General features: G+C 36.1%; 1 protein-coding gene across 29 annotated transcripts in view; it reads left to right on the forward strand.

Annotated features, from left to right (window-relative positions):
* PICALM (phosphatidylinositol binding clathrin assembly protein) overlaps positions 1 to 21,952 on the forward strand; it is a 107,285-nt gene that overhangs the window by 54,992 nt on the left and 30,341 nt on the right. For 16 of the 29 annotated variants that reach the window (XM_037732131.1, XM_037732120.1, XM_037732128.1 and 13 more), the window contains exons 7-13: positions 11 to 117; positions 3,029 to 3,070; positions 7,566 to 7,651; positions 9,890 to 10,013; positions 10,262 to 10,398; positions 13,783 to 13,886; positions 20,299 to 20,448. In XM_037732131.1, coding sequence (XP_037588059.1) covers positions 11 to 117; positions 3,029 to 3,070; positions 7,566 to 7,651; positions 9,890 to 10,013; positions 10,262 to 10,398; positions 13,783 to 13,886; positions 20,299 to 20,448 — 750 coding nt within the window. The remainder of the gene's footprint in view (positions 1 to 10; positions 118 to 3,028; positions 3,071 to 7,565; positions 7,652 to 9,889; positions 10,014 to 10,261; positions 10,399 to 13,782; positions 13,887 to 20,298; positions 20,449 to 21,952) is intronic. The other 13 variants (XM_037732137.1, XM_037732134.1, XM_017510667.2 and 10 more) reach the window with 2 other exon arrangements.

Below are 21,952 nucleotides of genomic sequence, written 5' to 3' on the forward strand. Positions count from 1 at the left end.
ATTTTGTCAGAAAAATATTTTGATATGAAAAAGAACCAATGCAAAGAAGGTCTTGACATCTATAAGAAGTTCCTAACTAGGATGACGAGAATCTCAGAGTTCCTCAAAGTTGCAGAGGTAAACTGTCTTTAAGTGACTGTCTACTAACTTGCCTTTTTGTCTCTAAATATGGATTTTGAAGTCATCACTTACTATCCAAATAAAATAAATATCTTAAATTTAGTATTTAATCATATTATGCTGTATTGAATTCTGTGCCAAGATATGAATATGATAAAATAGTGAATAAAATAAATGCTGTATATTTAATTCAATGGCGGGTATTGAAAAGTTACCTGTTTTTAAATTGTTTACTTCTCTATAAAATTAAGTAGTTGACATACAATAGTGGCAGAGATTTTTATGGTTGGAATTAACAATATATTTGAGAATGTTTATTGTTAAATATGGTAGAAAATATCCACTGTCAGTGCAGGTTTCTTTCCAGTGAGATAGCTGGAGCCACGTAGTTCAAAATGTTTTTGTTGGCCAGACATGGTGGCTCACACCTGTAATCCCAGCACTTTGGGAGGCATACACAGGCAGATCACCTGAGGTCAGGAGTTCAAGACAAGCCTAGCCAGCATGGCAAAACCCCGTTTCTACTAAAGTTACAAAAATTAATCAGGCATGGTGGCGGGCTTCCACAATCCCAGCTACTGAGGAGGCTAAGGCAGGAGAATCGCTTGAATCTAGGAGGTGGAGATTACAGTGAGCCGAGATTGTACCACCGTACTTCAGTGTGGACGATAGAGCAGTACTCTATCTCAAAAGTCTTTGTTCCCCGACAGAAATGAATTTTGTGTGTTTATTATTAATTATGAAAACCATGAATGTAGGTAATAGGATAATCTAATTTTGCAGGTATGCTTAAAAATAATTTTCTGGAATTGTCACAAAAGGCACTTGTGGTAATGCTGGCAGGCATTTATCATGCTAGCAGCACAGAGGCATTCTTAAGGTGTTTTCTTGGTTTGCGTATTTGCTCTCCCATTCTCCAGCCTCTACCCGTCTCCACCAGAGATGCCTTCCTAGGGTAATTTGGTCAGTTATGTCAAAGTAGTTACTTTGGAACTAGCAAATTAGTGATTCTAGGCTTTATTACTGTGGTGATATGTTATTCTATATTAGATGCAATAGGACAGAACAGGATGATGAGACAATAGCTTTGTTATTAATCCGTTTTATGAAGCCTACTGAAATTTATCTTGGATTTAAAAATTTTTCAAGGAGAAAGATCCTTTCCGTTTTTTTTAGGGTCAGTCACATACTAAAATAGAGAAGAAAGTGTTGTTTATGCTGTGATTCCAGTGGCTTTCCCTCTTGGCCTCTTATGTTCTTTGCATTTGGTAGTCGTAGTTTCAAACTTAAGTTTTAAGCCCTCTTCTGTACTCCAGATTTGCTGTTAACTTATTCTGAGGTGAGATAGACTGGCTGCTACATATAATTTTTTTTTTTTTTTTTTTTNGAGTCTTGCTCTGTTGCCCAGGCTGGAGTGCCATGGCGTGATCTCGTCTCGCTGCAACTTCCGCCTCCCAGGTTCAAGCGATTCTCCTGCCTCAGCCCCCTGGGTAGCTGGGATTACAGGTGCCTGCCACCACACCCAGCTAATTTTAGAGATGGGGTTTCACCATGTTGTCCAGCTGGTCTTGAACTCCTGACCTTAAGTGATCAACCCACCTCAGCCTTCCAAAGTGCCGGGATTACAGGCATAAGCCACCACACCTGGCCTGCTCTACATATGATTTAAGAAAAACCTGGAGTCCCTTGCCTTAAAATACTCTGTTACGAGAAATTGGGCTTGGCAGTTTCATTAGAATGCCTTAGTTCCTGGAAGAAGGCAAGAGTAACCTCTTGAAATGTGTTTGAAGAGGACAAATAGATCAGACAGTGATTAGCTATTAACATCTGATTAATAGCTAATTTAATAGCAGATTTTCTTTTTTTGTTGTTGTTGAGATGGAGTCTTGCTTACTCTCCCAGGCTAGTGTAGTGGCTCAATCTCGGCTCACTGCAACATCCACCTCCCAGGTTCAAGCGATTCTCCTGCCTTAGCCTCCCGAGTAGCTGGGACTACAGTGCCACCATGCCCAACTAATATTGGTATTTTTAGTAGAGGTGAGGTTTCACTGTATTAGCCAGGACGGTCTTAATCTCCTGATATCAGGATCTACCCATCTTGGCCTCCCAAAGTGCTGGAATCACAGATGTGAGCCACCACACCCGGCCTTTATCAGATTTTCTACTGACATCATTCTGAGACCAGCCCCTAAGAGATCGAGAAAAGGAAGAGAGACCAATTAGAAAATGAAACACAGCCATGGGACAGAAAACCATTTTCTAAGTTGGTTGCTGGGATACACAGGAACTGTTTCTATCTTTTTGCTGGAAATTGCCTAGGGCCTGAGCATCATGAAAGCGTATTGGAGTTGCTTTGTGAAGACAGTTATATCCTCATTAGATATCACTTGACATTTCTGTAAACCTGGCGTACCTGACAGAACATGAGTTTTTTAAAGTGTTACCTGTGGTGATTTCCAGGGAAACCATGTTTTATGGAGAAAAACAAAGTCGATGTCTTCAGGTTTGTTTCTTAATTTTTTTTTTTTTTTCCCCATCAAAGAACTTGTTCATGGTCAGGCTTTCTCATTCTTACCCTAGTGTTTTTATCATATTACACATAGAAGAGAGGGGAGTTTTCAGATGGTGATAAGGTAGTTTATATAGGCATTCAGAAGACGTAGAGATGGTAACTTAGTAGACTTGTTGGCTTTCCAACTCAAGTTTCCCTACTGTTAGAACTTTTAGAGCCACCAAATAATATCTAAGCCATTGGAAATGTTGAGTATCTATGGAGATTAAATATTTTTCTGATTCTTAAGAAGTCTGTTTAAAATATTACCAGTACTAGCCATGATGTCATTTTTCCAAATTTTATTTATAAAACATCTTTATTATAATTTATTAAATATAATTCTTGTTCTTGCAGCAAGTTGGAATTGACAGAGGTGATATACCAGACCTTTCACAGGTAACTATATTGTTAAAATATAGTTGATATTATTAAAATATCAAGTATACTGTTAAAACATCTGTTGTGTACGTGGTATGAAGAGTATTAAAATAAGTAACATATAGCCCCTGTTGTCAAAGGGATCATTGCAATTTTTGACCAATTTTAACATTTTGATATATTCCTGAAGATTGTTCTAACATTATGATCACATAAAATGAGCTGCTTGCCACTTATATTTATGGCCTACCCACTGTCATACCATTTATTTAATCTCGTCAGTCACTCTTTCTTTCCTATCATCATCGTTTTAGAAAGAAAAAAAGGAAAAAAAAATTGTTGGAACCTGAACTTAAAAAATGATATTTAGAAAAACAGTTTTCACTATACTACTAGTAGAGAATTATACAATATTTATTTTTTCTGTTTTAAACTTCCACTTTGACTATTTGACTCAGGTGGGAGTAGTAAATAGGGATAAACTTCAGAACATAGTATTAGATTAAGAGAGTTGGGTTTGGGATATGTCCAAATTTTAGTCCGAGCCATGCCATTAGCTGGGCCTGTGACTTAGGGGAAGTTACTCTATGCTTCAGTTTCATCATCTGTAAAATGAAGATATTGTAGTACCTATCTCATACAGTAAATAGTTCAGGGGATTAAATGAGGTAATGCCAAAAAAAAAAAAATATAGAGAGCATTAAACACACTCAACTAATGTTGGCTATTTTAATCTCGTCTTCATCATCATCATCATCATCATCAAAAAAAAAAAAATTCTAGGGAAAAAACTTCATACTTGCTGGTTATTCTGGCTTATTCTCTGTGTTTTCTTTACTCAGTATTAAGAATGAAAGCACCTGGCATAAACTATCCTTGTAACACTCACATCAGCTCTCTCAGCTGTTGACATCTGTTTTACCTTGTTTTGTTTTGAGTTCTTCCAGAACTTTTTCCTTTTTTGGGGGATGGATTAGTATGCTCTTGTTGTCCCAGCTGGAATGCAATGGCGTGATCTCGGCTGTTGGCAACTTCCACCTGCTGTGTTCAAGCAATTCTCCCGCTTCAGTCTCCCAAGTAGCTGGGATTACAGGTGTGGGCCACCACGCCCAGCTAATTTTTGTATTTTTAGTAGAGACGGAGTTTCACCATGTTAGGCAGGCTGGTCTCAAACTCCTGACCTCAGGTGATCCCACTCACCTTGGCCTCCCAAAGTGCTGAGATTATAGGCATGAGCCACTTCGCCTGGCCTCTAGGACATCTTTTAAGCACCTTCTTGTTAACAGTTATTACTGACTTTTTCTGTACTCACTTGTTCTGATCCTTCCTATGTCAAGGCTAAGAATATGCAATAAATCTAGTCATGGGCTATATGTAAATAAAGAATCCTGCATATGTCCACTTGAAATAAATTAGCTTTATTAAGCACATTATTCTGAGTTGAACATGAGACAAGTCATTGCTTAAATAACATGTAGTATAAAATCATTTGGCAGCTTTACATTTCCCTGTTACCCACCCCATTTGTTGTGCTTCCCTCATGTTTTATTTAAAAATCGTCCTCAGGCTAGATGTAGACGTTATGTGCTGTCTTCATGTGTCTGTGTATGTTAATATTTACTGTATTGTAATTAGATAGTATTTTGTTAGCCTCTGTCCTTCTTTTCCTCTATATTGATGGTCTCTGAGCAAAGGGAACATGCCAAGCATTCTTTTGCTGATTCAGGAAATTTTCGATAGTGAACAAAACAAAGCTGTTTGCACTTTAGGGAAGATGGTGGTAATACAGAAGAGTGCGAATTTGAGATAATTTACTCTTTTTGTTATTATATATTGTTCTTTTAAGGTGTAAAGTACAACATTTTCTTCACTCTTTGGGTTTTGGAGGTTGGAAGGAAAGGTAGGCTTTTACTCTGTCACCCAGGCTGGGGTGCATTGACAAAATCGTGGGTCACTGCAGCCTCAACCTCCCAGGCTCAAACAATCCTCCCACCTCACCCTCCCTAATAGCTGGGACCACAGGCACATGCCATCATACCCAGCTAGTTTTTTTGTTTGTTTGTTTTTTTGTATGGAGACAGGATCTCCCTATATTCCCCAGGCTGGTCTGAAATGACTGGGCTTGAGCTGTCATCCCACCTCTGCCTCCCACAGTGCTGGGATTACAGGTGTGAGCCGCTGTCTGCAGCCTCTTCGTCATGTGGATTTGACTTTTAAAGAATAGCCGGATATACATAGATGGGATTTTAGAAATGGTTTGTCATCATAACTTGGCAGTTTAATATTTTAATATTTGTAAGCCACAGCTTAAACTCCAGAAAAAAGATAAAACTACAGTTTATATGACCACAGTTTCAAGTCTAGGATTTGGTAGCATAGTAGTTAATTATGTAGGCTTTAAAGTTAGAGATACCTTCCCTATCTTTGCTTCTGTTGTGTATCAGATGTGTGATCTTGGTCAGATTATTTAATTTTCACTGTCTCAAGTTGTTTATCTGTAAAATGGATATACCTGTAGTGTCTTCTTCATCGATTCAGTGACAACACACAAGGTAGCTAGCACATAGTACCTGTTGTGTGAGAAGAGCTTTTTAAATGTTAACCACTATCATCAACATCCTCCTTATCATTTCTGAAAGCTCTTAAAGAGTGCTTTGCGTGCTGGGCACGGTGGCTCATGCCTGTAATTCCAGCACTTTGGGAGGCCGACGCGGGTGGATCACAAGGTCAAGAGATCGAGACCATCCTGGTCAACATGGTGAAACCCCGTCTCTACTAAAAATACAAAACATTAGCTGGGCATGGTGGTGCGTGCCTGTAGTCCCGGCTACTTGGGAGGCTGAGGCAGGAGAATTGCCTGAACCCAGGAGGCGGAGGTTGCGGTGAGCCGAGATCGCACCATTGCACTCCAGCCTGGGTAACAAGAGCGAAACTCTGTCTCAAAAAAAAAAAAAGAGTGCTTTGCTGCTGATTAGCAAACATTTTTGCTGTGGCTGTAGGAAGTGCATGTATACTCTCAATTTAGCAAAGAAGTTAATCTTCCAATGTAGTATTTGGTTTTACACATGGTTTTCTACTGTATCTCCCTTGTGCTAATGTCCTGGTATATAGAGGAATTAGTAGATGAAAGAAGTTGTTAAAGTCATAAATGATAGAGAAATTAGTAGGTATTGCCCCTTCTATTTTTAGATCCTATAATCCAGAAACTGTATCTCAAATCCTATAGAATATTTAAAGTAAATGCTACTGATGCATTTGCCTCACTTACAGTAAACAGTTCTTAGCCTGCACCCTGAAAAGGTTTTCTTTGCCTTCTTCATGTTAAGTTGAGATTTGAGCTATAGCCTGAGTTTAAAATTAGTCTTCCATTAAAAAAAAAATACAAAGTAAATCGTCATTTCAGTACAGTTTGATAAATAAACATTTGTGTAACCAACACATCATTCAAGATAGGAAAATCCCATTTCCCCAATCTTTATGCCCCCTTCTAGTCACTTCTTACCCACCTCCATAAACACTATTTTGATTTTTTTTATTTTTAAATAACTTTACTTTCCACCTAAGTAGTGTACTAATACTATCTTGATTTCCAATATCATAATTTTATTGATTCTTAATATAAGTGAAATCATACAATTATTTACTTTTGCATTCTGGCTTCTTTTGCTCATCATATTGTTCAGTATCTGCATATGTTCTTGAATGTACCATTAATTCTTCTTTATTGCTGAATAGTATTTACCACAGTTTTGTCTGTCCATTTTCCAAATGATGGACTTTTGGATTGTTTGCAGTTTTTGACTATTGTAAATAAAGCCACATTAAACATTAAGTCATTTCTTACAGAGATACTTTTTTCTTTCTTTGGGGTAAGTAGTTAGGAATGGAATTGGATCATTAAGGTAGGTGCGTATTTAACGTTGTGAAAAACAACCTAATCCATTTTCAAGGTGATAAACTCCCACTAGTGATGTATGAGAGTTCCAGTTGTTCCATATTCTCAACAATGTTTGACATTGCTAATGTGTTAAACTTTAGTCATTGTAGTAGGTGAAAAGATGTATCTCATTGTGATTTTCATTTTCATTTCCCTGTCATTTATCAATAATTTTTCCAGAGTCATATTTGAACACTTTCAATTGTTCAGCAGGTGCTTATTAAGTACCTTCTGCATGCTCAGTAGTATGTCTAGCTTTTAGGAGTATGTTTTTACTTTAAAATTTAAATAAAATGTAAACAATTTTAAGTACTTGGAAATTTTTAAAAAATGTTTCATGTTTACATAGTTTCAGTTCTTACATTTTTGGTAATGTTTCTTATTATCTCTAACTAGGTCATGTTTGTATAATAAAAGTAAAATTGTCATTCTCATTAAGTAGCTAAAACTCTGCTGTTAATTAGTACATGAAGAAATCACGTGTTTATTTTTGTTGCTCTCTGATTAGATAATACTTGATTTAATTTGACCAGTGGCCTAATTATCATGAAGTTTTTAATATTTATACAATTATAGGCCCCCAGCAGTCTTCTTGATGCTTTGGAACAACATTTAGCTTCCTTGGAAGGAAAGAAAATCAAAGATTCTACAGCTGCAAGCAGGTACATTATTCTTTGTAGGAAAAACAGCAAGAGTGATTTTCCTGAGGGAATAGATGAATCCAGCTCAGTTTCCAAGCTATTTAATTTATCTTTATCTTGATTTGATTTTCTATAAAATGGGTTTAATCATAATATCAACCTCATAGAATTAGTATCAGAATTAAATGGATTAATACATGCAGATTCTTGAAGTAGTTTCTGACCTTCAATAAATGTCAGCATCTGTTAAAATAATGACAATGACTGCATGGTTTAGAATTGTGTTTAAAATTTCTCTGAAAGACAATAATACATTGCTTTGTATGATGCTTTATAATTATAAGATACTTATTTTTTTCTTTCTCTGAGACAGAGTCTCACTCTGTCACTCAGGCTGGAGTACAGCAGCACAGTCTCAGCTCACTGCAATTTCCACTTCCCTGGTTCAAGTGATTCTCCCACCTCAGTCTCCCAAGTAGCTGGTACTACAAGTGCATGCCACCATGCCTGGCTGATTTTTGTATTTTTACTAGAGACGGGGTTTCACCATGTTGGCCAGGCTGGTCTCGAACCCTTGAACTCAAGTGATGCACATGCCTCATCCTCCCAAAGTGCTGGGGTTACAGACATGAGCCACCGTGCCTATAATTACAAGATACTTTTGTATTAATTTGCCCAACCCCCACAATAGCCCTGTGAAGTATGTAGTAGCAATGCCGGGACTCAAACCTGGAATGTCTAACATCAGATTTCATGCTCTCTCTCATGCCAGTTCATGGGGTTGATTATTGATATTTTATATTTTAATCACTTTATTATGTTTTAAGCTAATTCCTCAAACTACAGCCAGTTAACATAGCAAATTGAAAGTAACACAAATCATTTCATGTCAGTCTATTAACATGATTTTTGCATTGGGTTAAGAAATTACTTGAGTTACTCTCATGTTTTCTTATGAAGCTTTTTTAAAACAGCGTGAAGAAAGAATCTGTCTAGTGAGAACCTTCCTTTGGTTCTTTTTAGACTTTCTGTTTGTTGTTTCAGACCTTTTGGTCTTTTATTAATAAAATATAAATAATTTTTTTGTTTTTTAAATTTTCGTTTGTAAATATAAATAATGTTTAAAGGAAAATGCCATTATTGGATTTTAATGCTTATTTTTAATCTTTGATTTGTACTTTGAATTTTCTAATAGGATTTTAGAAGTAGCAGTCAAAACGATGTCTCATTTGTTTGAGAGAATAATGAAGGAAAAAAAAAAAAAAGAGCCATGTAGTTCAGGTGCACCAGTTTACCTGAAATGTTTATCATAAGAAGTATTGGTTTTTTGGCATTTCTGTCACAACTCTGTTACTCTTCCTTTGTCTTCTGAGTTGCCTTTTTTTAATGGCTTCTTTATAATACTGATTTTACATAAAATTTAAGTGGTAGTGTTTGCCACTTTAAATGCTTAGAGTAGAAATTAATGATGTTTGGTATGTGGTAAAAGGAAAATTAACAAAGCTCAAGGTAGTTCTTTAGGTTAGAATTCTTTACCACTTGTTTTATTTAGCCTAGAGTTAACATTTGGGAAGTTAATGTTGAGGTTTATAGTATGGATACATTTTTGATAAAAGGGAAAGGAGGTGGTTTGCCAGTGAGAGATGATGCATTGTACATGTATATTTAAAAAGGAAATTCTAGTTTGGCAAAAGGGCAGCACATAGAAAGGAGATGCCAGATGGCCTGGTGACTATATTGAAACCAGTCTTCTTTTGAAGGAACCTCAAGTCCTCTGGGGATGTTGTTATAGGTGAAACACACCTAGACCTACGTTACTTATTACTGTTATGCATGTTGTGCTGTTCCTGTGGCACTGCCAAAATGTAGGCTGTAAGTTAGTAGAGGGTTTTCCCTGTGAGAAACTTAACACTTCTTCTCATCAGGGGTTTTGTGGGATTGTGTGGGCTGTTTCCTAATTGTATTGGTTTCCTCTCTTGGGGCTTGGAAGAGGCAAAGTGCCCCTACTCTATTGTGAACCCTTTCCAAAGTCTGACACTGAATCTAAAAGCGGTGTTTGTAAGCCAGCATTTTTCTAATTGCTATAATCCTCTAGTTCCCTGGGTAGGATATTTCATCTGAAGTACTGGGTTTGAATCCAGACGTCAAGTTTGTATTTATAGTGCCTATCCATGACAAGGTTGCCAGACCATTTTATGACCTGGATGTAATGTGAAGTGTTTAGCAAAAAGCCAAATTATCTCTATTAAATTATCCTAGGGCAACTACACTTTCCAATGCAGTCTCTTCCCTGGCAAGCACTGGTCTATCTCTGACCAAAGTGGATGAAAGGGAAAAGCAGGCAGCATTAGAGGAAGAACAAGCACGTTTAAAAGCTTTGAAGGTAAGTTTGTGCATTCTCCTTATTCGTAAAAATGAGTACAAGTGTTCATAAGGTAAATGGGGCCTCTACACAGACTTAGAGTCTCAACTTACCTAATGGGCTGACACTCAGTTTAACTTTTCATGCTGACATGGAATTAGTGAAAACAAAGAATATCTGCTATCGGAACAAAATTAGGAAATGCTTTTTCAGAGGCTGTACAAACATCTGGTTTCTGAAATTCTTATGGCAATTCCCTTTCTTAACAGGAACAGCGCCTAAAAGAACTTGCAAAGAAACCTCATACCTCTTTAACAACTGCAGCCTCTCCTGTATCTACGTCAGCAGGAGGGATAATGACTGCACCAGCCATTGACATATTTTCTACCCCTAGTTCTTCTAACAGGTAGGAGTCGAAGTTAAAGTTACCTTTGAATATTTAGGTTCAAAGACTTCTAATAGAAATTTTGCAGAACTTTTCAGGTTTACTTTTATTTATGATTTTATAATCTGTTCACACAAAGAGGTGGTAATAAATAGCAGTATTGGTATAATACCTAAAGATAAAGTGATAGTTCATATTTTAATTTTTTAGGAAATGGAAGGTAGTTAAATCACTGATTTATACTAATTGGAATATAGCTGTTATCTCTGGGCAAACTTTTCATTGTGTAAAAATTATGATTAAACACATTTATGAGGCATCTAATGCTTCAAGACCCTTTATAGCTCTTTAACATATGGGTATGATATATATTTCAAAATACCATTTCATTGGATAATAAACATCTGTCATACCTATTTCCTGGTTTTAAACTCTGTAATCTAGAACACAGTGACAGAATTTAGTTGCCAGCTTTCTTGGTATTGAAGGCTACCAGCCTAACTTTAATAATCTTGTTCTTTAATTTAAGCTACTTAACATGGAAATATAATATTGCCAAACTAAAATAATTGGCGTTCTCTAAATCTGTTTTGTCTTTTACCTCAGAGTGCCTTAAAGTAGTTTAAAAGTCAGATTTTGGTTTGAATCCTGGCTCTGTTATTTCTTACCTTTTTCTGAGAAACCTTGTTTTCACATGAGATCGTGGTTCTCAATTTTAACATCAGAAACACTTGGAGAGGTTATTAAACCATAGCTATCTGGGTCCCAATCCCAGAGTTCTGATTCAATAGGTTGGGGTTGGGACCCAAGAATTTTTGTTGCTAAGATGCTCCCAGTGCATTATTAGCACATGTTAAATGTTCTATAGAGTGTGGTGGGTTTTCCCTTTGACTAGTTATTGCCGTTTTTTTTTTTAATTAACTCATCCTTAAAAGGTTGTCTTCCTGCCTGCTGACTCCTTTAATAGCTTGGTGTAAGTTTTACTACCTGAACTGCTTGCTCTATGCATTCTCAGTTGCTACCTACTCCCAAAAATCTTAGTAGGTCTGAATTTAGTTCTTTGTTTTTCTTTCAGCTTTATTATTTGCTTGTTCTTGTATGCTACCTTCTTTAATCCCCAGTAAAGTAACATTGACCCCATTAGCGGACAAGTTCTCAACTTGGAGACCTTGAAAAGAAATCTGTCTTAGGAGAGATAAGTGAAAAGAATGTTCAGTGTTTGAGTCTGAAACAAATTATTGGATAAAGAACTAATTTCACTATGTCTTATCTTACGTACTAAAAATTTTCACCTATTTAATAGTAATTAAGGGGAAATCTTACAGCCCATTTACAGACTTCTTATTGTATATTCTTTATGTTCCCCAAAGCACTAGATGCATTTATATCTACTGTCTACAAAACTATTTTACATCTAAAGACATGTCTTCAAAACTATTTTATAAAAATGCAGTTAGAAGGAATAAGTTCTCGTGTTTGATAGCACAGTAGAATTACTAGTTAACAATAATAATTTTATTATCTCTGTCAAAGTAGCTAAAAGAGACTTGGAATGTTCTCAACACAGAGAAGTGATAAATGTTCGCGATGTGATAGATGTCCTAATTACCCTGATAATTACATGATATGCATGTATCACAATATCATATGTATCCCATAAATATGTACAATTATTGCATATCAATTTAAAAATTAAAAAATTATATTTCGAAGAATATATAAGTTAAAAATTAGGAGCCAGGTGTGGTGGCATGGGCCTGTTGTCCCAGCTACTCAGGAGGTTGAGGCAGGAGGAAGTCCTGAGCCCAGGAGTACAAAGCTAGCCTGGGCAACATAGCAAGACCCCATCTCTTTGTGTGTCTCTCATTCTCTTTCGCTCTTTTGAGACAGTGTCTTGCTTTGTCACCCAGGCTGGAGTATAGCGGCACAATCATGGCTCCCTGCAGCCTTAACCTCATGAGCTCAAGTGTTCCCCCTGCCTTAGCTTCCTGAGTAATTGGGGCTACAGGTGCACTCCACAATGCCCAGTGAATTTTTGTGTTTTTTTGCCATTTGCCCAAGCTAGTCTTGAACTTTGGCACTCAAGCAGTCCACCCACCTTGGCCTCCACTACACCTAGCCTCAAGACCCCATCTCTTAAAAAAAAAATTTTCTGTACTGTGTTTCAATTTGTAGACACTCTGGGGTCATTTTTTGAGTTGTTCATTAAAATCACATAGAAGTCTGGAGGTCAGAAATATATCATGTAAGCCAGACATGGTGGCTCACGTCTGTGATCCCAGCACTTTGGGAGACTGAGGCAGGTGGATCATCTGAGGTCAGGAGTTCAAGGCCAGCCTGGGCAATGTGGTGAAACCCTGTCTCTACTGAAGGACAAAAATTAGCCTGGCATGGTGGCATGCACCTATAATCCCAGCTACTCGGGAGGCTAAGGCACAAGAATCGCTTGAACCCAAGAGGTGGAGGTTGCCTTAAGCCAAGATCACATCACTGCACTCCAGCATGGATAATAGAGTGAGACTCTTTCTCAAGACTGGCTCAGGGGCTCATGCCTGTAATCCCAGCACTCTGGGAGGCTGAGGCAGGCAGATCACCTGAGGTCAGGAGTTTGAGACCAGCCCAGGCAACATGGTGAAACCCATTCTTTAATAAAAACATAAATATTAGTTGGGCCTGGTGGCGTGAGCCCGTAGTCCCAGCTACTTCGGAGGCTGAGGCAGGAGAATCACTTTAACCTGGAAGGCAGAGGTTGCTGTGAGCCAAGATCATGCCACTGCACCCCAGCCTGGGCAGCAGAGCAAGACTCCATCTCAAAAAAAAAAAAAAAAAAGAGAAAAGAAAAGAAATATGTCATGTAAATAGTGTGTTCTATGATGGGGTGGCTGTATCCATAAATGCATGTAAACATTTTCCCCTGTATTATTGATATGTAGTTTGGATATTGAGGCACTGGAATTGAAGTTAATGAGTATTTTACTTTGTAGTGGTATTGGTATTACAAATGTGATTCAAGTTCTGTGAAGATTAAAAGCAAGAATAAACTTTTATTAAAAAAATAATAAAATTGCTATGGTATTTTGTATTTTAGAATCTTCTTGTTTAGGTTCATTTTAATAAGGAAATTAGTTTTTTTCCAGGAGAAGGCATTTATCCTTTTCAGAAGAGCTACTGTTGTTTGAATCCTATATAAACTTAAGATATGGTATTAGATTATTTTTTTCAAGCCTCCTTAGAAATATGCTGTTCTATGAGGGAAACTTCCTCTTTTGAGGTTTATATTAATGGGGCTTTTCCCCCTTGTATTTAATGTTTTTATCTGCAGTGGCTGGGATGGGGGAAGGAGGTAACACTAAAGTAGCAAGGTTTTTCTAGCCAATAAAACACATTTCCAAAATATCTTTCTAGCACATCAAAGCTGCCCAATGATCTGCTTGATTTGCAGCAGCCAACTTTTCACCCATCTGTACATTCTATGTCAACTGCTTCTCAGGTAGCAAGTACATGGGGAGGTAAGCATTGATGAATTCTATTTTAGATGTTATATGCATCTCTGCTCCTCATTCTGTGGTGGTTTACTTATTTATGTCGTTTTTTATTACACTTGATACGTGAGAACTTGAGAAATAAAATGGCAGTGAAGCAATTTTATCCCTTGAAGGTATGTTCATTTATTATAAATAATTTTGGAATTTATGTTCAATGAAATTATGAAATGACATTTGATAAAGATTAAATGTAAGAGGAAGGACCAAGTGTATTTTTAAATATGAGATCATTCTTTTAATGTTGACTTTTTATTCCATAATCAGAAAATGTATAGTTGTTATTTTGATTTTGGTATAGTATTTTTTTTTTAACTTTTGGGGAAATATAAAGTTCTAATAAAACTCAGATGGTATTATCACACAGTGAACTATGTTATGACCAGGATTGTCTTGACCAGCTTTATGCTGCTTATGTTTTAAATGTTTGTTTAATTAAGTCCTGGAAGATTTTGCTAGTCAAAGAATTTTCTCCTTGTACCAATAGGAATGTTTGCTGCCCTCAAGCAGTTCTGAAGTGATAGGCTTATCTCCTGTAGCAAAATAAATTAATTATTCTAATAATTTTTTACAGTATACAAAGCAAGCTTTTTTCATTTTATTTTAATGATTTGAATTTTAGAACATTTTAAATTATTTTTTTTAAGGTACTATATCCTGGAAAGTAAGCTCTGTGAAGGCAAGTTTTACAGTAGTTTGTTCTGACAGGTAGTTTGTAAATGTTTGTTGAATAAGTGGATGCTTTCTCTTTTGGACAAGTTCTTTCTGTTTCAAGGTGAGGCACAGAACAAATAGTGAAACCCTAAAGCACTAGATTTCAGGCTAATTTTGTGAGCCTGAACTTGATTTAACAAACTAATTGACTCTGAAGGCTAGTTTAATTTAGCTGAATCTTAAGATCTGAGAGTAATTCCTAAAAATGACAAAATATTAATGAAGTCAATAAGTATTTTAGAATTATTTCAGAACGAACTGTAGATAGCAAATTAAGATTAAGAAAGGGGTTTCTTAATATCCTAATGGTATGTTCTGATATTTGGATTCTTAATCTGCCAAACGTATATGCTTATTTTTTGACTTACTGTGAATTACTTTAGAAAGGGTTAGTAGAATTAACATGACTATTTAAGCAGTTTCAGCTTATTTCCTTTTTTAAAAAAAATATAGTATTCTTTTTAAAACTAAGGCTGAGTTGTTTCTCTAAATAGTCTAAAAATTTTACAGAAGGCCTAATAAAAATGTGTTTAACATTTTAAAGAAGCTGAACTTAACTTCCTAATTGTTTTGTCTGGACACCATGTACAACTAAAAATGATAAGTTGAAGTTTCTACTTGAAATTGTTAAAGTCATAGATGAAAGCAAATAGAGTAGTACTGTGGGAGAACAATTCTAAGTAATTTCAGTCTGCAAGAATTGTTCTATGTCCTGTTAGAAGACATTATTCCATCAAAGCCTCTATGTGACAGACTACAATGTATTGGAATACATTTAATCATTTTTACTTTTCTATTTTAGGTTATTTTTGCTTTGTATGCTATTTCAGTCAAAATTTCCCCTATGTTAAGTCCCTCGACCTAATCAGAATTCAATCATGTCTTGACTTTCATATAAGGGTATTTGGCTTCTGAGTTGGTGATAACTTCAGAATTAGACTTCTGCATGATGCTGAAGAGTACTTTAAGCCAAGAATGTTCTAATTCAAGTCAGTATTCATATACATGACAATCAGATTAAGATTTGTTTTTTTAATTAAAGTTAGACTAAACTAACTTTAAATTAGACTAAAATTAAGAAATATATATGGCCAGGTGCAGTGGTTTCCGTCTTTAATCCCAGCACTTTTTGGGAAGCTGAGGCGGGCAGATCACATGAGTCCAGGACTTCGAGACCAGTCTGGCCAACATGGCAAAACCCTGTCTCTAAAACTACAAAAATTAGCCAGACATGGTGGTGCACATCTGTAATCCCTGCTTCTCGGAAGGCTAGGAACAAGAAACACTTGAACCTGGGAGGAGGGGGTTGTAGTGAGCCAAGATTTGTGCCACTGCACTCTAGCCTGGGTGACAGAGCAAGACTGTCTAAAAAAAGGAAATCTTATATATGAGAAGCTTCGATCATAGCATTAAATGTTTAAGGTATTTTGAAGTTAACCATTTACCTGAACCCTTAAATATTTAACATTTTATGTGTCATGCTGCTTTTATAGTATATGACAAAGCAGGAGTATGATTTTTTTATAGTCCCCAAACCTTGTTCCATTCTTTTATTGGCTTTCATTAGCCAAAAATGAATGCCCATAACAGACCAAGTATTTAGTTCTTATCGTCAACACCACAGAAGTGATGTGCATTCTTAGTCATAGATAGGTTAATGATAAGGTAGAGGTAAAGGGAAGAAAAGTTTATATGTGTATATGAAGGTCGTAAAATTCCAGCTTTTGGTGGAAGGAAAATGAGAGAACACAAGCTCTCATGTTGCCTTCATTGTATTATTAATGAGCCTTTACTTTTTCAAGAAATGTTCTGGAGTCTAACCAAGCAGTTGGTATTGAATACCAATATTGAATACTATTATCTGTGAAGACCTAGGTTTTCTTCACCCTGAAAATTTTGAATTACGGCAAACTTTGAATTTTTATATTTAAAAATATACAGTATTATCAGCCTGGTACACTATTGAGTAATTGAAGCAAGATTTCAAATTTTAGTTTAGGTATAATAGAATTATTCATTCTAAAGTTTAATTTCCCTTACTCTTAGTTGGCATGAAACATACAACACTTTATGAAAAAATTTGATTATCTGGCCAGGTCCAGTGGCTTATACCTGTAATTGCAGTACTTTAGGAGACCAATGCAGGAGGGTTGCTTGAGTTTGAGACCAGCCTGGGCAACATAGCAAGACCTTGTCTCTACCAAAAAAATGTTTTTGAACAAATCAGTTTACCGTGTGTGAATGTAGATATCAGTTGTTTAGGAGGTAAAGGCTATAATATGACTGTGGTGCCATTTTAGTCCTTGTTTTAACTTTTTTTGGATTATTTTTTAATGACTCTAGTGTAGCATAAAATTAAGCTTTTGGGCCAGGGGTGGTGGCTCATGCCTGTAATCCCAGTATTTTAGGAGATCAAGATGGGTAGATCACTCGAGGTCAGGAGTTTGAGACCAGCCTGGCCAACATGGTGCAACCCCATCTCTACTAAAAATATAAATATTAGTTGGGTGTGGTAGTGTGCACCTGTAATCCCAGCTACTTGGGAAACTGAGGCATAAGAGTTGCTTGAACTTGGGAGGTGGAGGTTGCATTGAGCCAAGATCACGCCCCTGCATTCCAGCCTGGGCAGCAGAGCAAGCCTCTGTCTTTAAAAAAAATAAAAAACAACAAAAACATTAAACTTGAATGAATAATGCTAAAAAATAATGGACAAAACTATTATTTTTAAAAATTTTAGACTGGGTGCAGTGGCTCACACTTGTAATTCCAGCACTTTGGGAGCTATGGCAGGGAGTTTTGAGACTAGCCTGGGCAACATGGTGAGACCTCGCCTCTATGAAAAATCGGAAAATTAGCCCGACATGGTGCCATACACCTCTGGTCCCAGCTACTCAGGAGGATGAAGTGGGAGGATCGCCTGTGCCAAAAAGGTTAAGGCTGAAGTAAGCTGTGATCATGCCGTTGTACTCCAGTCTGGGCAACAGAACAAGACCCTATCTAAAAAAAATAAGGGATTTAGAATTGCCAGTTCAGTAGGTTAACTTGAAATAGCCAGAGCGTTATTATTATATCTTAATGAATTGTTTTTTATTACTATAGTATAACGTCCATTAATAGATTAACATCTTGTAGATTATTTGTAGTGTTTTGTCAGTTAGGAACTGGTTTTCCCTTATTGTCTGATTGATCTTATTATGAATATACTTGCACATATTTCTGAGTATTCTCCTTTAAGGTGTTTCATGTAATAGGAAGTGATTGAAACTTAGGTGCTAGATAAAACTGTATCTGTTGAAAGAACAGCCCATAACTAGTAACCTTTCCTGAACATGTCTTCTCATAAACCAATGGATGTGTTGTAGAAATGTGGTGTTTTGTTTTTTTTTTAATGACTTATTTCATGGCTTATTTTTTTTTTTACATGAAAAAATGAAAGATATTTTACTTGTCTGACAAAATATAAGGTACTTTAAAAACTCCATGCAACTGTTAATATCATGTATTTAAAAACAGAGCATTTGGCTAGGTGTGGTGGCTCATGCTTGTAATACCAGCACTTTGGGAAGCTGAGGTAGGCGGATCACCTGAGGTCACGAGTTCAAGACCAGCCTGGCCAACATGGTGAAACCCTGTCTCTACTAAAAATAAAACAGTTAGCTGGGTGTGGTGGCATGGGTCTGTAATCCCAGCTACTCAGGAGGCAGGATAACTGCTTGAACCCAACAGGCAAAGGTTGCAGTGAGCTGAGATCACACCATTGCACTCCAGCCTGGGTGACATAGTAAGAATCTGTCTCAAAAAAAGAGAAAGAAAAAGAAAACATTCAACCTCTGTCTGATTAACTCTAAGCTTAGTGCAACTCCTTTCTTACGCAAGAAGGAGCTAGAGTGGCCGTCATTGTATTTTAGTACTAAAAGCCAATGTTCTTGGTGGCTCATGCCTATAATCCCAGCACTTTGGGAGGCCGAGGAGGGAGGATCACTTGAGTCCAGGCAGGGGTTCAAGGCTAGCATGGGTGTTATAGCATCTCTACAAAAATTAAATTAGCCAGGCGTGGTGGCATGTGCCTGTAGCTCCAGCTGCTTGGGAGGCTGAGGTGGGAGAATCACTTAAGCCCAGGAGGTGGAGACTACAGTAAGCTATGATTGTACCACTGCACTCTAGCCTGGACAACAGAGCAAGACCCACTCAAAAAGAACAAAACCAAAAAACCCACAGGGTCGCCCCCCAACTTCTTATAACTGAGTATTTTCTACTTTTTAATTTGTGAATTATTATTTTCTGATTCTTTATTTATTGGGGAGTGGAATGATGGGAAAGATTTCGAGTTTGACTAGTATAATCAGCATATTTTGATAGATTTGTAGGACTTAATTTTTTTAGTGTAAATTTATTTTCCATAAGAATAACTATTATAGAAAAGTTATTATGTTACAGAAAAAATTTTATTAAAAAGATGTGTTAATTTTAAACCCATAATCTGAGGATTTTCTTGATATTTTCCTTTTTCAAACAGTTGTATTTGAGTTTATAGAATACTTGCCTTGAATTTGTTGACTTTAAAGGAAGCGTGCCTATATCATAGTAAATGAGCTGGTTCTTAGGCCACTGTTGCCTTCTTAATGTTCAATCATTCAGTCTTAAGAGTAAAATAAAGTACCTAGTACTATGAAGGTACCACAGCATATTTCACTGAAGGTCAAGAACTAAACTAGAATAGACAAGAAGAGGCTACTGTTTAGAATTACAGGAGTATCTTCTTTTTAATTATGTTACAAAGAAAAAATTAAGATACTGTTAAGATATTTTTGTTGCTTTTGTTTTTCTCTCCTCATTTAGTTAACTCTTTAAATCTTGAGAAGTTAGGAAAAATAGATTTGAGTCATTAGAATGATAATTATCTTGAAATAGGTACCAGTACAATAATTGTCTGGTTCTAGAATAACTTTAGATAAAGGATTTGATAATAGTACGCATTTGATACCATTCTAGTAGAGAAACAATACTTTCGTTGTTCCTTTAGCAAATCATTTAAAGACTCTACAGCTCTTAGATCGCCATTCAAAGCTTTTCTCAGTTTTTTAAGTGTGCATTCTTTCATCTCTATTCTTAATTATCTAAAATTCTTTTCCCCTATCCTTAGATTTTTTTCTTTATCTTGGTTTTTTATTTCCTACCTTTGAAACTGTGCAGGAATTATCTACACATGCCAAAAACGGCTTCTTACCCCTGATTTGTCATTATCCTATTTTTTTCTTTTTGAAAGTTTACTCAGGACATACATACCAATTGTTGATATCAATTATTCAAGTAAACACAGCTATACTGCCATGACCAGTGCACTCACCTAGGACAGGGAAGATTGGTGCAGGGTGGGTGGTTCTTTATAGAAACATCTTGGTTGTTATTCTCGTCTTTAACTACCTGACTATTGGCTTCCTGGTGTTAACAAATGATTTTTTTCTAAGGATTCATTCTAAAATATGTTAAATGCAATTCTTCCATCTCGATAATTAGATATTTTTTATTTTCGATAATTTAGATATTTAAGATTAATAAACAGTAATATAGCTACTACTTTTCACTTTGCATCTTTTGACTAATTACAATACTAATTTATTTACTTCCTTTCTTCATTTTGCTGTAATACATTTGGACTGCACAGATCCTTTCTCTGCTACTGTAGATGCTGTTGATGATGCCATTCCAAGCTTAAATCCTTTCCTCACAAAAAGTAGTGGTGATGTTCACCTTTCCATTTCTTCAGATGTATCCACTTTTACTACTAGGACACCTACTCATGAAATGTTTGTTGGTAAAGTACCGTTTAACCTTTTTTTCCAATCAATGTTTATACTGCCTATGTTTTACGTGTCCATTAATTTAAAAGCACTGCAACAATTACTTCAGATTTTAATATCGAATTCTAAAATAAAATAACCAGCAATAATGTAGTGAGGTTTTAAAATTGACACTAGTATACCAATTTTATTTATACAAACTTTTAGGAAGGAAAACTTCTTTTGATGTTGAAGTTTATTTTTTAGTGTTTTGTTCTCTCCTGTGTTAGGGTGCAAAACTCGAGGAAAAATAACATCTCTTAAACTTTTATGTTTATATGCGTTTATGTTTTTCTTTTTGTATTTGGGGAAGAGAGGGGTTAATCACTCTTAGCATCTGTCTTTAATCTTTTCTTTCTCTCTTAACAGTTGCATGTCAGTTTTATATTGTCCAAAATCCATACATATTTTTTATCCCATTCTGAAGGATTTTACTTTATAGATAACATAGAGATAAATGCAAAGTAGGAAGTATGTGTTTCATTTTAAATAGTAAAGCAGAAAAGCAACTTGACTTGGATATCCTGTAATTCAAGTATAAAAAGCATAAAAAGGCAGAATTTCACACTGAGGTTATATAGGGAATAGTAAGTTTTAGAGTATATACTGAAGCTGAAATAAATGTTTTTGAATTCTGCTGAAAAAGATGCTAACCCTGTTCCCTATCTCCCCAAGACAATGAAACTTCTTTTATTCGGTTCAGAGAAACAGCTTAAGGTGATGTGAATTTAAATATTTGATTAAAACTGCATGCAGAAAGTCATCAGTATGCTCTCGACAGATCATGTGACCACACTGTAAATATTCTGTTAGATATGTATGAGTCAGAGGAAGGAAGAGAAGAAAGAAGTAACTAGAAAGCAAATTAATAGTAGAAGGAGATTAGACGAAGTTCCAGGTCAGTTGTTCTAGTTAAATATGACTAATCTAATAGCTTAAACCACATAGATACCCAAAGTGTGATAATTCATTGCAATAATTCCTTCATGTCATTTTGATACAAAGTTGCCAACCCTTACTCCATAAGGTTAAGAACAACTCAGAAAAATCAGAAAAGCTATGTGTCTAGACACCCTCTGACCTTGCCATAGGGAAGACATTATCTGATACAATGATCAGTTTAATAGGTAGTTTGTCCTCATTGAGCTTGAAGAACACTGAATTGTGAGTCAGAGGCTGAGTTGTGGTCTTAAAACTATGCTGCATATGTGAATGTCTGTGAAAGTGTCTAGGCTTGCTTTCTCAGCTGTACAACCACACATTAGAGGACAGGATAGTGTTGGCTAAAAAGCCAATTGCCTAATACTTCTTTTTCTAATAAGATACAATATTGGGTTTTTTCTTTCTAATTTATACAAACCGAGTAGTTTTTTTTTTTTAATACTTAGTAGAGGTTTTTTTTGTTTTTTTGTAAGTTGTAATTTGAAGAATGCCAAGTACGTGGACTTCCCCCATCTTTTGCTTTTCTCAATTTCCTAT

Source organism: Cebus imitator, unplaced genomic scaffold, assembly GCF_001604975.1.
Source record: "Cebus imitator isolate Cc_AM_T3 unplaced genomic scaffold, Cebus_imitator-1.0 Scaffold442, whole genome shotgun sequence".
In the NCBI taxonomy this organism is placed as follows: Eukaryota; Metazoa; Chordata; class Mammalia; order Primates; family Cebidae; genus Cebus; species Cebus imitator.